This window comes from Trematomus bernacchii, unplaced genomic scaffold (genome assembly GCF_902827165.1).
Source record: "Trematomus bernacchii unplaced genomic scaffold, fTreBer1.1, whole genome shotgun sequence".
NCBI lineage: Eukaryota > Metazoa > Chordata > Actinopteri > Perciformes > Nototheniidae > Trematomus > Trematomus bernacchii.
The window spans coordinates 87,266-103,807 of NW_022987447.1; the positions used below are offsets into that span (position 1 = coordinate 87,266).

At 43.7% G+C, this 16,542-nt stretch overlaps 1 protein-coding gene across 5 annotated transcripts in view; it reads right to left on the minus strand.

Moving 5' to 3' along the window:
- Nucleotides 1–16,542, minus strand: part of rtel1 (regulator of telomere elongation helicase 1) — a 63,991-nt gene that overhangs the window by 21,600 nt on the left and 25,849 nt on the right. For 3 of the 5 annotated variants that reach the window (XR_004556862.1, XR_004556863.1, XR_004556861.1), the window contains exons 24-30: nucleotides 15,802–15,925; nucleotides 14,657–14,822; nucleotides 14,401–14,558; nucleotides 11,153–11,248; nucleotides 9,806–10,019; nucleotides 8,922–9,056; nucleotides 7,943–8,068 (exon numbers count right to left, since the gene is read on the minus strand). Coding sequence is in view for 1 of the 5 variants with exons in the window: in XM_034142854.1 (XP_033998745.1) it covers nucleotides 7,943–8,068; nucleotides 8,922–9,056; nucleotides 9,806–10,016; nucleotides 11,153–11,248; nucleotides 14,401–14,558; nucleotides 14,657–14,822; nucleotides 15,802–15,925 (1,016 nt within the window). In the remaining 4 variants the exon portion in view is untranslated. The remainder of the gene's footprint in view (nucleotides 1–7,942; nucleotides 8,069–8,921; nucleotides 9,057–9,805; nucleotides 10,020–11,152; nucleotides 11,249–14,400; nucleotides 14,559–14,656; nucleotides 14,823–15,801; nucleotides 15,926–16,542) is intronic. The other 2 variants (XR_004556864.1, XM_034142854.1) reach the window with 1 other exon arrangement.

Below are 16,542 nucleotides of genomic sequence, written 5' to 3' on the forward strand. Positions count from 1 at the left end.
GTATTGTGGACATTGTGTCTGATGCGGTACAAAACATCTTACCATCTAGTGCAGCAATGTACAAGCACACTAGAGTGCTACCAGAATGGTTTGGTTTTACCAATGATGTCTTTGCTAACATCCCAAATACACCTGATGTAGTTTTTGTTGACACCAACCACAAGGAGGTGCTAATCTTAGAAGTAGGCTGTGCCTTTGACCTGTACATGGACCAGGCTTTCCAGGACAAGTATATCAAATACCAACCACTGCTCGATGTGATAACCAGCTTTGGGTACAAGTGTAGATATAGTATACTCATATTCGGAAGTCTTGGCTATGTATATAAATGCACCATGATTGGTCTGAGAATTGCTGGAATGTCAAAGAGAAAAGCGAAACAAATTGCCAAATATTCCTCTGTCTCAGCTATTATTGGCAGCTTGGCCGTGTGGAGAAGGAGGTGCTATGTGTTCCCTTAAAGGGCCCATGTCATGGCCATTTCCACTGATCATAATTACATTGTTGAGGTATACTAAAATAGATTTATACTGTGCAATTTTCCAAACTCACATTGGTTTCGCATACAGCATCTCTGTCAAGCATGTGTATTCAGCAGTATTCACTTTCTCCACTAAACGACTCATTGGAGCTCTTGCCCCCCCCTCCCTGTGAGCCGAGTGTGCTCCGATTGGTCAGCTCGGCCACTCGTTCTGATTAGTCAACCACCAGAGAGGCTGCGCCCATGTCAGTGCTTTTCCCGGCTGCTCTCAGCGTAACATCAGTCTTATCATGGCGTCAGCACAGCCGTATATTTTATATACATATATATTTTTAACTGTTGTTATAGAAGAGTGTGACGGCCCCAGGGCCTTTGTCTTACGATGGGGTGGAGCTGAAGAGGCTAATCAGCACGATCACGGACACCTCCGGACACTACGGCCCCAGTCTCTCTCCAAAGCGGCTGCAGGAAGACTAACTCTGCGATCCTCTCAACCACCTATCTGCATTTACCACAATAAATGTGCCGTGGTTTTGTAAACTCGTGTATGTCTCCTTGTCTTTGTGGCCTACGAGCCGCTCATAACAAAGAGTAAGTTATTTTTACCCGTTATAAACTACTACTGTTTGATGAGAAATCAAATCATGGTTTGCTATATATGAATTCAGGGAAGAAAGGATAGGCCTAATAAGTATTTCCATTAAACTTTATTTTTAGAAATGTACAAAATGAACATAAATATACATATATACACGGTATATCATCCATTCCTCCTCCTTGCATCTTGCCTGCGCACAGTCGGTGCGGTGCCTTTTAGCACGACGCCTCAGTAGTAGTAGAAGTGCCTTTTAGCACGTCATGGATTGTCCGCCAGGATCTGGCTGGACGAAATCAAATGCAAATCACAAAATATTAGAGAAACTTAGTTGTTTTACATTCGTTAGTAGTAGTTGTGTAATGAACAGCTTGCCTGCTAATATGCTAACCTAGCTTTGTTTACCTTGGTAGCTAACACGATATGAACGTTAGCTTGGAGGAAAGGCAACTATAATGCAGTGTAATAAAACTACTATGAACAAAAGCTAGTGGTTCATATTAGGCTAGCAATAACGTGTTTATAATTGCAATCGTATACGGGTATTCTGCTACCATACAATGTAACTTGCATGAATACATTGTTTTGCGCTAGCATACAGCTAGCCTCGTTAGCTACATGCAGTATATGTACGGTCACAATGTACGGTAAATCACAGTACAGTATACTGTATGAGTATTCCGTGTGTGTGAATGCAGACATTCTCCTGCTATGAGATACATGTATGCAAGGCCATCTGCTGATATTAGAGTTGATATATGGAAACTCTAGCAACTTAGTTAGCACAGTTAGCACTGTGTCAATGGCTTAGCAGTCCAACACAGTTTACACATTTAAACAGTCTTGTTTGATAAATACACAAATAACAATGCAAACTTACAGGTTGTATACCCAGATCTTCCCCTGCTCCAAACGGTCCAAACAAGCTGTGCATATCCGGCCTCAAACTGGGCAATGTTTTTGGAAGCTTTCGTCTGTGAAATGCCGGTTCTTCGAACCTCTGGAGGAGGAACACGCCGCTGCTGGTGTGGCCATAGCTCTTCGGGATTGGTCCATTTCGTTCCGGGTACCGCATGACATCAGGCGGTACCCGGAACTAAATGGAAGACTCAAATGGGCAGTGACGTATCTCCAACGAGGCGTTTTGGGGAGGTATTTTCTGTGTTAGAGTTTTACTCGCTACAGGGTGTACTTTGAGGGTTTTGACTCTGCACACCGTTAACATGCATAAAAACCTTCATAACACACAAGGGGACGGGTAATAACCGGAAAAGCATGACATGGGAGCTTTAAGTGTTCTGTGCTGCTTAGCCCTGATATATTTGATTCCCTGTCTATGTAATATAATTTGTGGAACCAAATAAAGTATTCAAATGTGTGTGTGTGTGTGTGTGTGTGTGTGTGTGTGTGTGTGTGTGTGTGTGTGGGAGGGGTCATGCAAGGACAGAAGGCGCATGGTTGAAGGCTGTTAACTGAATGGAAAGGGGGTCCCGAAACAAAAAATGGTAGGAGTAGTTGTAGAGCGTTCGCCCAAGTATTAGACAAAAACAACAAAGGGGTAGGAGCAGCTGGAGGGCATTCAGCCCTTGTTAGAAAACACTGAAGTCAGTAGAAAAGTTGTCAAAAAATTGGGATTAGAGTTTGAAGATAGAACAGCAGGGGTTAGGACTGTTTCACTATAAAAGGAGAAAGCACATTCACATCTTTGGTCAGGTCGTCCAGACACTGGCTCTGTTTTTTTAAATAATTATTTTAAGAATAAAACTCTATGCATAAAACTCTGAATGTCTGCAGTGCATTTAGTGAACCTGATGAGACTCTAATGCAGGGGTGGGGAACCTCCCGGGCCGTACTGTATACGGCCCGCGAGGTAATTTATAAACACACGCAAAAAATAAAAAAATGTAAGAAATCTAGACCGCAAAAGAATTAAACAAGCGAGTGCCTGTTTTTCCTGGCCTTGGCCAGGGTAAACAAAAAAGGTCAGGGTCCTTGAACACAACACGAGCCTAACGTGTCATCACGTGGTATATGTCTCGTCTGACAGGGGTGCAGTTCTGACGGAGAGCACCAGAACGTCGCTCCGGCACTTCCACAAATTGCAGTACCCATAAGGAGCCGTACACATGCCGCAGTTTTTGCGTGGCTGTGTCTTTAGTTGAAAGCCCAGTGGCGATCTGTTCATCTGTCATACTGATCAGACAGTCAATAACTTTGTTGTTATTAGCATCTGGTTAGCTAGCTATGCTAACGAATATAAGAAGCTTTTTCTACAACCAGTGAGGTAAAGGCACATCTTTATATGATCATTATAGTTATAATAAAAATAAGAGAATAAAGTAAACAGGTATAAAATACTATATGACAGTAAAGAAAAGTTGTTATTAATAAACAAGAATAAAGTTTAAAAGGAGAGTGATTTGTAAAATATCCATAGAGGAAAAGAAAATCTGTTTACAGTTCTGTTTCATATGGATGTTGAGAGATGTATCCATAGATCTCTTAATGTTGCTCTCAAAGTGCACCAGATTGATGCTTTTAACTTCAACATTTTAAAAAAATCTTTCCGGACGAGCATGCACCCCGGACCCCCCTAGAGGAGGATAGGTCCCCCCCCCCCCCACTTAAATCATGTCCACATGAATAGGAAACTAAATACATTTGCACACATCGTGTGTCCATATCTTTCTGTTTTGGTGGTCATGCCACAACCGTGCACGTGCATGCATGCGCGAGTCATGGTAAGATATCTGGATTATGAGGTTGCTTTTTCTTTGCACAGCATGAAAGAAAGGCCAAATTAATGGGCTGTGATTTTAGTATTTTTAAGGCTTTGCCACTCCACAGTGGCAAAGCCCCGGGGGTGGATGAGATCCGCCCAGAAATGTTGAAGGCTCTGGGTGTTGAGGGACTGTCATGGTTGACACGTCTCATCAACTTTGCGTGGAAGTCGGAAACAGTACCGAAGGAGTGGCAGACCGGGGTGGTGGTTCCCCTTTTCAAAAAAGGGGATCAGAGGGTGTGTGCCAATCACAGAGGCATCACACTACTCAGCCTCCCCGGGAAAGTTTACTTTAAGGAACTCGAAAGGAGGGTCAGGCCGATTGTCGAACCTCAGATTGAGGAGGAACAATGCGGATTCCGTCCTGGTCGTGGAACGACGGATCAGCTTTTTACTCTCGCAAGGATCCTGGAGGGGGCCTGGAAGTATGCTTCTCCGGTCTACATGTGTTTTGTAGACTTGGAGAAGGCGTATGACCGGGTTCCCAGGGAGTTACTGTGGGAGGTGCTGCAGGAGTATGGGGTGAGGGGGTCTCTACTCAGGGCCATCCAATCTCTGTACTCCCAAAGCGAGAGCTGTGTCCGGGTCCTCGGCAGTAAGTCGGACCCATATCCGGTGAGGGTTGGCCTCCGCCAGGGCTGTGCTTTGTCCCCAATCCGGTTTGTAATATTCATCGATGAATTTCGAGGTGTAGTCGTGGGGGAGGGGGTCTGCAGTTCGGTGGACTAAGGATTGCACCACTGCTTTTTGCAGATGATGTGGTTCCAATGGCTTCATCGGTCTGCGACCTTCAGCTCTCACTGGATCGGTTCGCAACCGAGTGTGAAGCGGCTGGAATGAGGATCAGCACCTCCATATCTGAGGCCATGGTTCTCAGCAGGAAACCGATGGACTGTCCACTCCAAGTACGGAATGAGTCCTTACCCCAAGTGAAGGAGTTCAAGTATCTCGGGGTCTTGTTCTCGAGTGAGGGAACAATGGAGCGTGAGATGGGCCGGAGAATCGGAGCAGCGGGAGCGGTACTGCAGTCGCTTTACCGCACCGTTGTGACGAAAAGAGAGCTGAGCCAGAAGGCAAAGCTCTCTGTCTTCCGGGCCATTTTCGTTCCTACCCTCACCTATGGTCATGAAGGATGGCTCATGACCGAAAGAACGAGATCGCGGATACAAGCGGCCGAGATGGGTTTTCTCCGCAGGGTGGCTGGCGTCTCCCTTAGGGATAAGGTGAGAAGTTCAGTCATCCGGGAGGGACTCGGAGTTGAACCGCTCCTCCTTCGCGTCGAAAGGAGCCAGTTGAGGTGGTTCGGGCACCTAGTAAGGATGCCACCTGGGCGCCTCCCTAGGGAGGTGTTCCAGGCACGTCCAGCTGGGAAGAGACCGAGGGGTAGACCTAGGACCAGGTGGAGGGATTATATCTCTTCGCTGGCCTGGGAGCGCCTTGGGATCCCCCAGTCAGAGCTGGTTGATGTGGCCAGGGCAAGGAACGTTTGGGGCTCTCTGCTGGAACTGCTACCTCCGTGACCCGACCACGGATAAGCGGGAGAAGATGGATGGATGGATGGTTCTGTTTCATATGGGTGTTGAGATGTATCCATAGATCTCCTAATGTTGCTCTCAAAGTGCACCAGATTGATGCTTTTAACTTCAACATTTAAAGCATGCTCCCGGACCCCCCTAGAGGAGGTTAGGTCCCCCCCCCACTTAAATCATGTTCACATGGATAGGAAACTAAATACATTTGCACACATCTTGTGTCCATATCTTTCTGTTTGGGTGGCCATGCCACAACCGTGCACGTGCATGCATGCGCGAGTCATGGAAAGATATCTGGATTAAGAGGTTGCTTTTTCTTTGCACAGCATGAAAGAAAGGTGAAATGAATGGGCTGTGATTTCAGTATTTTTAAGCAGAGGTCAATCATTTGTACGGCACTCGGAGGATGTTGAAAAAATTGAAATGGCCCTTGAGAGGAAAAAGGTTCCCCACCCCCGATCTAATGCTACAGAACAGCTGAAGATTCAGGCGCCGTTTACACGAGGAGAAAACTGCTTGTATCTGCATAGTTTCGCGTGCGTATAGCCCTATTATTTACACAAGGCCGATAGAAACTGACCCCACAAACGATAACGGGTCCCAAGGTGGATAGATTTGCAAACGAAACGCTCTGGGGGGTCAACCGAGTCCGTGTAATCACCTCTATACGAATATTTCCTGAAAAAATAGCGATAGCCCCACCTCTCCTGCTCACTGCTGTAGCAACTATCAAAAATAGCTGTGTTAATTAAACGCACAAGGGGTTCTTGAATGAAATAATATTATAAAAGGCAAACCAGAATTGTTAACGCCCAATATACTCCTTAAACAAAATAAACAGAGTCAGATTTCATGCATTGATCCATTATATTGACAAAGGAGGATCTCACCCGGTGTTTGTAGAGAATATCTCTCTTTCTGAGCGCGTCCTCTCCACGGAGACGTGCTTCTTGGTCGGTCGATGCAATATCCACAGATTCGGTTTCTTTCAGTTAACTTCCCCGTTGCATTTATCCATATATTTACATGCTGAGGAAATGACTATATCCCGCTGAATACCAGCAATCGCCACACACACTTCCTCCTGTCAGTAGCTACTGCTAGTGCTACTGCTACTGACCATGCTACAGATATTAGTGCAAAATCTACAGCTCCTCTACCACAACCATCAGCAACAAGTGGACATGGAGAATTACATGAACTACATGTTGCTAAATACACCGCAGGGCTTAAACAGAAGGGTAGCCATGGCAACATTGCGGCGGGGCTGCTCGGGCTGCTCTTCTTCGCGGCTTTTGGTGTATTTTGGCGGAAGTTACAGCGCCACTTACAGCCCCGGCATATGTACTACAGCGTTTCCAGCGGCCTCGTTTGAACAGACACGTTAAATGAAACGAATGCATGTGAACGGAAGACTTTTTTGAATACGCATACTGTGCATAAACGCAAACGGTCCCGTGTGGCCTAAAAATGTTCTTCAAGAGGTCCGTGGTCAGATTGTAGCCTGAGCGTGGACCTTTTCTTTGACACAACACTGTACAGACCTGTTGAAGCTGCAGGATGAACAGTATTATCCTTCAGTGCTATTGTTCAGTTTTTCATCAATAACCGTCCATAGATATTTATATCATTTACATTAAAACTTCAATACATTTACATTAAAACTTCAATACAGTCACCATTTAAAGCCACATGTTTGTGTGTCCTATAGCTTAGTATTAGCACTGATAGTAATGATTAAATACGACTGGACAGTTAGCACCCCCTCGGGGGGCCACAATGTGTCTAACTATAGGACAGAAGCTGCACCACCTTCTCTGTCAGTCAAGAAGAACTTGTAAATACAATCAGTAAAACATGCAACATAGAGGCTTACTATACTGGAAATGCTAATAAAAAACAATGCAACAAAACATACATATTAAATAGCAAGAAGATTTTCAGTGTTGACAGAGCTGATTGCTCACTAACCATGTTTTTAAATGGGATTTCAATAAACCGAATGTGTTTTGTTCTAAATGTTTACCTGGGATTGAGTTCCATTGTTGTGCAGCTGAAAATGCAGACTGACTTAAATAACTTTTCCGGAGTGGAATAATGCACCTCCTCTCGCTGCACCTCTTGTTAACCTATCTGCAGTCTGAGTGGAGGTGAAGTCAGTGTATACACTTGTACAGAAGGTAAGCATTTGCATGTTTAATAATGTTTTCCCAGCTAAACAAGTTGTCTTTTTTAGCTATTGAAAATAAAATATTCTCCCAGAACATGGAGTGAATCTCTTTGCCCTTGTTTAAATGGAGCACATTAGTCAGTGTTACCATGGAGCTGATTCCTCTCTTCCACAAACACCACAAATATTTACTCTACATAAACTCATGATAACTCATGCTCCGTTTGTCTTTTGAGTAATGACTATAACATGCTGGCCTTGTGAACTTTGAGAGCAAAAATAAGGCAATGTGAACTTGAAGAACTTAATAATGTGGTGTTAAATTCACTGCACACCCACACTCGCCTAGTGAACTCTACAGGTAGAGGGTGTGATGTCATACCAGTGTGAGGCCTCTGGCTCAGGTGGAGTCCTCCCTTGTTGAGCTGCTCTGTGTTCAGCTGACTGCAGGTGGAGGTGGAGGGGGAGGGGGGGGGTTTCACACCCACAGCAGGCCGTCTGATTGCAGCTGTGAGAACACACAAACACAGATAAGCCCTCCTTTCCTACTGCCAGTGTACTCTTCTGTCATGAAAAGACCAAATGGAATATATCTGCAAAAGGACAAAACAAATCATTTATTTTCTCCTGCGCCTTAGGTCTTTCTGGTCTTATTAGACAAACTCTTGTTGTTCTTTACATCTGTGATTGTGAGTGTTCTACAGCACTGCAATACTAGCTGGTACAAGTGTTTGTCTCCCGCTTTAAAGTCCAAACTGCTCCACCAGTTAATCTGCTCAAAGATTGTAGGTCAACCCTGTGAGAGATTTTAATAACCAGCCCACCATAACAACATATTAACATCATCTCTGACCCAACCATGTCCTGTACAGTGAGTATGAATTGTTACCATCACATCCGAGTCCCACATTTGAATAAGGTCAGACTGAAGCTCTCTTTTGTGCACCAGTCATCCTAAAATCAATCACAGAGGTAATCCCAGATCTAATGTGCGTCAGAGGGTCTTGAACATGTTCTCTTCAGTGATCGTGATGTTTGGTTAAATGTCTGTATCTGTGTATCTTGTCTTAGTATGTGTCCTTGTTGATGTTGCAAATGGATACAAGGAAAATGTCCGACTCGATCTGACAATAAAGTATTATGGTATCGCTCTGTCTACAAGAATCATTCATAATTTAGCCATCTATATATGAATTATTGCAGAAACGTTTTTAATTTGATTTACATTTGAAAGCAAAAATACCCAAAACATTTTAAAACTTTGTTGACTAAAACATGAATAAAAAAAAGACATTTAATGTTCATGAAATGTGAGAATATGTCAAACACATTTAGTAAATATGCAGCGTGCAGTGTTGTACCGCTGTTCAGCAGGGCCTTCTTCTCCTCCACAGACAGAGAGTGGCTGGGCTCGTAGCCGCAGCCCCCCGCCGTCAGTTCCCTGCACCGCTCGTCAAACCTCTGCTTGTGATGGGGCCGGATGAACTGGTACAGGCCTGAGAGACACACATCAACATGGCAGACACTCCATATATTCATATTATTCTGTGCAATAGGGAATGGGAATGTGTTAACTCTGCCATCTTTGGAGGATACTAGCAACCACAATCTTTCCACTTAACCTGGACAGCGGAGAAGCCGCAACTTTTTCACTTTAAAACGTTTTAAACATTCGGTAGGCCCTGTTATGTAGCTGGCACTGCCACGCCTTTCACCAAAAAACAAACGTAAAATGACAATGGGATTTCATTTTATTCTTTTAAACTAACAGGGAGACGAGGAAGACGTAACAAACATCAGCAAGAGACGCTGAATGTGTTTACTACAGGAACATAAAGCACTACACTGGGAACACTGCTAACTTCAAACACCAGAGAGGACCGGCATCAGTAACCGTTATCAGGTAGATGTCAATAATTAATTTTTCTTTTTGAATAACACTCCTCTGTTCCTGCATACAGCTTCTCTGAGTAAGGGCATTTATATTTCACACATTCTTTATTCATTTCGGATGGAAACCGCTGATATATTTGACGCTGCTGCTGTATTTATAGACGCTATCCTCCTCAGATGGCCGCGACGCCCCAGAATGCACCACGGTTCCCATTCCCTATAATAGATCTTGATGTTTTTGTGTCACTTGATGACATAATTAAGGGTTAGGGTTTATCCAATTTGAGGCTTTACTCTTGAATAAGATTAACATTAGTCTGAAATGCAGTGCATGCAGTATCAGAAGTGTTACCGCGGAGCAGGCTGTAGGTGTTGGCGTCCTCCGTCAGCACCGCTGTGTCCGTCAGCAGCACATCCAGGTCGTCAGTCTTCTTGTAGGTCTGCAGAGTCTGAACGATCTGCTCAAAGTTGCACTGGCTCAGAGACTTCTTCATCTCTGCCAGGAAACCCTTCACCCTGCTGGAGGTCCCCTCCCCAGAGACCACCTCCGACACCTGCGACTTCTTCTACAAGAGGGAGAAAAACTCACTGTTCACACCTGCAATGTTCACTGAAAATCCTTTTTAATATAGTAATACAAATCGAGCCAAATATCTCTCCAGCATATTTATAATGAGCTTATGTCCTGAACACTACCAGGTACTATAAAATATAACATTTCATTTTAGATTAAATACACTGAAACCAAATTCCAAAATAATAATATAGAATTCATAATTCATAATTCATAAATGTGTAGTGTCAAGCTAGCCATTTTTGCTAAGGTATTTTCCAATGTACAATAAGTGAAGTTGTGGTTAAATGTGTTTGCCCAAGGTTTGATCAACACCTTGGGGGACAGTTGAAGTTCAGAATGGCCGGACACAGACGTCTTCATTTGAAAGGCAGCTCACCTTTTTGGCCCTTGGGGCAACCTGCCCTGTTGGTTGAGGATAAACGTGTAACGTGACCCCCACACAGACACACTCTCATTTCCATTAACGCTAACATAATGGCAGAGAGAAGTGTTCTACTTTGTGAAAGAAAAGGCACAGAGACGCCCCGTAGTGGCTGTCAGGGATGCTGTTGGCTGGAGTTTGATGCATGTCTATTTCCCATTTAGGTCAGATTGTCATGGAAGTGTAACGGTCCCCCTCTGGTTTATTAAGTATGCTCTGTCAGTGTTGATTCAAGTAATATTAACACTTTTATTGTAAAATACATTTTTTTAATTCAATTTATAACCCCTAGTCTACAAAAGGCGCACCGCAGCTACTGTAGTTGTGCTTTTCTCAGACTGTCCTGCTTTTTGAATTAGCACTACATGTCATTGGTGATAAAAAGTCAAAATAAATAATAACATATATATACAATGTTTCAGTGGTGAAGCAACAAAATGCCCTTTAACTACCCTTGTCTACAACAGATGTAATATTAACGTGTAGACTGTTAGTTTTACAAAGTGCAACTGTCTGTACCAGTGACTTCACCGTGCTGTATGTGTGTTACTGCATCCCAAAGGACATGGCTGTGTACTGGGTGTGGATCTCTGAGTGCACAGCAACACTGTGGCCCTACAGATCCAACAGAGATCATGATGAGTGGTGTGAAGCATGGAGAAAGGAGCACCTGAAACCGATGCCTTTGAAATGTACTCCACCTGTTGCTGGACAAGTTTGATTTTACGTTTTCCTCCCCGCATTTCATCGTCCATCCTCTTGTCACACTGCAGAGACAGTGTGGACAAATGGTTTGCCTTAAAAGGAAAAAAAGATAATTTCAACAAATGAGTATATTCCTCCGAAAAATGGGATCCATTTCACACACGTGCTATTTTAGACAGTAGAATGGAATTGTACCCAGTGTTGGGGTAGTTATCAAAAAAAGTAATGCATTACACATTACTAGTTACTTAAAAAAAAAAAGTACTTTACCTTACTTTACTAAATTACTCACTGCTGAAGTAATTAGTTACACTACTAGTAACATTACTTTTGTCTACTCTGTAGCATCACCTGAGAGGCACTATAAATCATAGACAAATAACAATATAAAGTTAAACCTCATTTATGCCAGATCAGCACAAACCCTAATCTAATCAGGACAATACTGAACACAGACCTCTGTTTCTGCTCTTTGTCTGAACACCAGCCATGTTTTCTGTAGCTCAGTGTCATCATAACACTGGTCCAGGTATTTGAAGGTAGATATGGTGCAAAATGCGAGAGCTTGTAAAACCTGATGTGAGCACTTGCAGAAAAAGAAATATGAGCTTGTGTGCATACATTTACACTTGTATAAAATATCCACGTATCTGTGAACCAAATTTGAAGTCACAGAAGAAAAAAAAAAGTTTTGTAGCTTGTAGAAAAAAAATGAACTTATTGATGAAATGTTCACTTGCAGAAAAATATATATTTTTAAAATATATTTTCCATTACAACTGCAACTTGGTTATTACAACCTCTCAAATCAGTCATTACAACTTCACTAATCTGCTCTGTGGCAGTATAAATCGACGAATCTGCGAGAGGGGTCTGCCTGCAGGCCTCCACTCTCAGGACAGTTCCGGTGTAGGCTCCACTCTCAGGACACCTCCACTCTCAGTACAGGAAGTGACGATTCTGACGAACACGTTTTTTTCCCCGCCCCCCGAAGGACTCGTCTGATGGAAGTTTTCAAATCACAATGGAGACTCCGATGAGTCCGCTCACCATGCACTTTGGGTCGGCCTTGGTCAAGCCCTTTTGACCCCCCCAGCCTGGTTCTCGTAAAAGTTGACTTAGCCATTTTTCGCTCAAATGGAGGAATGTAACGGGAGTTGACAGGGGACTCTGCCTGCCTCACGAGTGCCTATTTTTTTTCACTTTTCCCCGGTTTTATTCATTTTTATTTTTTTGGCTATTTCACCCGGTTCCTTCTACCGGTCTCGGGTGTCCCCCCACGGCCTGTGTCCAGCCGTTTCCCCACCCCACTCATCCATATATTAACGGATTTTGACAATTTTTGTTGCATTTTTCTCCTCTCCTCTCACTGATCGAATGGCAAACGCGACCCACCATCGGAGGGCCTCCACCGGCCCGGCCTCCACAGGCCCGGCCTAGTGCCGGTGCTCTGGCGGTCGGTTCCTCCGAACTGCGGGTTCGACTCTGATGGCTGGGAGGGTGTGCTGTGTTGGGGTGGGGGACTTCCCCCACTCTGCGTGTCTCTTCCTTCCCAGGCCGGCCGATATGAAGCGTGACTCAGGGGTCCCACCACGGGTCCCGCAGCGGGGTGGAGGTTCCCGGCTGGAACCTCCCCACCTCCGCCGCGGTGCACCCGGCAAACACGGTTGTTTCTCGAACCCTCCACTGTTGTGTAGCGGGTGTAACTAAAATACAAGATGTCGTTATTTATATATATACATATCTATATATATAGATATAATAAGCGATTTTATTTTGTATTAGCGTGCATTTCCTGTTCGGAAAGTGGTGCTGTACTGAGAGTGTCCCTATTTATATATTTATATATATTTATATACATATATATATATAAATATATATGTTATAAGTGTCAGTACGATTTTATTTTGTATTTGCGTGCATTCACTTCCTGTCCTGAGAGTGGAGGTGTCCTGAGACTGGCGCCTGCAGGCAGGCTCCCATGGAATCTGCGGCCTTGACTTTTGCTACACTTCTTGCGATGAATGTGTCACTAAAGTAATTTTCACCTGTAGATGTGGGGGGGCGGAAGGGGCGGAGCTATCAGAACGACGAGGCGCAAGCTCGGGTCAGTCACACAGCCATAGTCAGGTCGAACCGGATGACTGCGGGGCCTGTTGCCCCTTCCACACCAACGCGGTTCCAGGGCCGGTTTGGAGCTTCAGCCTGATAAGCACCGGGTTTTCCTGTTCACGCCGCAGCGGAAACGGCTCTTTTCCCCGAAAACCGGTTCTTACCAAGCTCGAAAAAATGTGAGATTAACCTGAGCTAACAGTTTATGGAAAGTAGGCTTACGGCAAATACAAGTTGAAACAAGCAGTAGCGCTGAGCAAAGTGACTAGAACGCAACCACACACTTTAGCGACACATTCATCGCAAGAGTAGCAAAAATCAAGGCCGCAGATTCGTCGATTTATACTGCCACAGAGCAGATTCGTGAAGTTGTAATGACTGATTTGAGAGGTTGTAATAACCAAGTTGCAGTTGTAATGGAAAATATATTTTAAAAATATATATTTTTCTGCAAGTAAACATTTCATCACTAAGTTCATTTTTTTTCTACAAGCTACAAAACTTTTTTTTTTCTTCTGTGACTTCAAATGTGGTTCACAGATACGTGGATATTTTATACAAGTGTAAATGTATGCACTCAAGCTCTCGCATTTTGCACCATATCTACCTTCATACAGGTAGCTTCAAGTCTTCCTGTCTGATGGCGCCCGCCAGTTACCTGTATCTTACTCAACATGTTTTGGAAAGATGGCGATTCCACCGTGGAAACAGGCAACATTTCCTCCCCGATGCTTATTAACACATGAATACTGTGTAATATATGTTTAGATATATATTTAAGAGGTACATTATAACTCAAGCACAAGTTTCATGTGTGGGTCATATTCCATTATACTTTTAGAATTAGCTGAGGGCCAATTAAAATGGACCCAGGGCCACAGTTTGGACACACCTGCCTTAAAGTAACGCGAGCAACGAGATCATTTCGTGCTAAGTAACTGTAATGTGATTACTGCTGTTGTCAACAGGACCATGTTACATTAAAATGTTACAGACAAAAATGTAATCTGCATTACTTGTAGCACATTACCCCCAACACTGATTGTACCACACATGAATTATATCTGGCTTTCATCAGGTCTTGATTTTTGCACAAAGCGTCTCTCTGTAAATGCACAGAGCAGTACAGTACCTTCTCTTCTCCCACAGCAGCACCCTCGTCCTCCCCACTGTGGTGGTCCCCCCGCTCCAGAGCATCCAGCAGGTTGGCGGGCCTCCTCTGACTCTCCTGCAGCTCACACTCATACTCCACACAGATCCTGGCCATCCCAGCGGCTCCAGAGTGGTCATCTGATCAGAGAGCAGACGCCAGAGGAGTATCAGCTCAGTGAAGGACTCACCCTTCCACTGGGGGTTTAAAGCAGCTCTGCCTTTATCTCTGTACTCACTCAGTCTCCTCCTCTTCAGGCTGGGGAGGTGGGCGTCCAGCACCTTGGCCTTCTGGGTGATGGAGCTTTGGGATGGTGAGCAGGAAGTGGAGCAGGAGGACAGAGGGGCTGATAGACACACTGCCTCACAGCTCTCTGCTGCACCCTTCTTCTCTGCCACAGGCCTCTGGCACAGTCAAACACAGACAGTCAATATAAGCTGACAAACTGCATTGGACTCCACTCAGAGTGCGTATATACATGTGCTGTGATATCACACAGTGGCAGTGGGGTAGAGTCTATCTACGTGGAATGATTATTAATAATAATAATAATAATAATAATACATTTGATTTATATAGCACACTTTAAAGACAACGTCATCTCAAGGTGCTTCACAAAGCTATAAGGAGAAAAGAATAAAATAAATAAAATAAAAAGATATCTAAAAGGAGCATATTGAATCAAATATGGTAATATAAAAAATAAAAATAAAAGGTTAAGAGCATAAAAGTTATGATGATGAGACATGACAGCCACACAGGTACTGCTTTCACCTTGTGACTCTGGGGTTAGTATGTTTTTGTGTGTCTGTGGACACATCTTCGAGTGTGACAGCTTTGCAACCATACAAGACGCACACAACTTTACAGCTGTATTATTGAGACCAAAATTAAGGGGGGTGGGGGGTGGATATTGTAATAATAATGTGAGTTGTCCATTAAGCTTGGGTATGAAAAGTCAACTTTGAGATTCTACTTTACGAGTAATCTCCTGTTGCAGTAGTATATAATTGATCACTACTGCGCTGATGCATTTTCGCTGTGGTTGCTATAGCAACAGAATTTAAAGAGCTGCAGTATGAAGACCTGACTCTTTTCCTACAGCAGGATTTGAGATTTGAGACACGAGTTGGACATGGATTTGTATTTGAGGATTTTACCTACAATATCATGATTTCTGGAAACACACATTGCTATTATTCTTTATGAATATATAAGTACATATTGTTTATGCTTTCACCCCCTAAATACAAACAGAAGTTAGTGAGTTACAGTGTACTGCACTCACATCAGACATCACAAAGCTTTTAAATGTAAGACCAACAAACAAAGTCAATGCAAGCAACGGTAGCATCCTTGTTAACTGAAGACTGAGAAACCTACCAGTTTCTGGGCCACCCTGAAGAACTGGGACAGGTCTCGGATCACATTCCCAAAGCTGCTGTACACACGCACGTAAGGCCTGACCCAGGAGGGAAGCTGGGCCCGTGCATTAGAGCTTTTAAACCTGTGGGGAAAGTCAAGTTATTCTATATCATGTCCCTCACACCAAACATGGGCTCGGTTACAATCCAGCTAGGATTTCTACTAAATGTCTATGAGAGGGGTCTAAACCAGGATCGTGAAAGTGAAGCAGCTGAATAGAAGTCAGCGATGATTTATTTCATTGTTTACACCTCTGTCATGAACCATGAGCGTTATAGTTATGGGGTTTGTCTCTATACTGCTTCTCACTGTAAGTGAAACATTGGTGACATCATAGTACTGTAGCATCAATAATGTATGAGACCGCAGGACTCTGTGGATCTGGCAGCTGCACCGATGGACTTCCGACAGCTGATATATCTGCTGTCTGGCCTCCTAGTGTCCACTATAATTCAATATATATCCAATTACTAGACAGTGCCTGCCATGCCAAATATTTAAAACAATATAATAAAGCAATTATTATTTTAAAAACTGTGGCTGAATTGTTGACCCTCTGTTTGGGTTAGGGTCTGACCAACAGCGGAAAACCAACATATGTAGTGTACAGGGAAAGCAGGAAACCATCACAACAGAAAAGAGCAAACTAGTTAATGTTTGGCATTTTTACAAAATATTTCTTGATCTGCAGATTTCTTT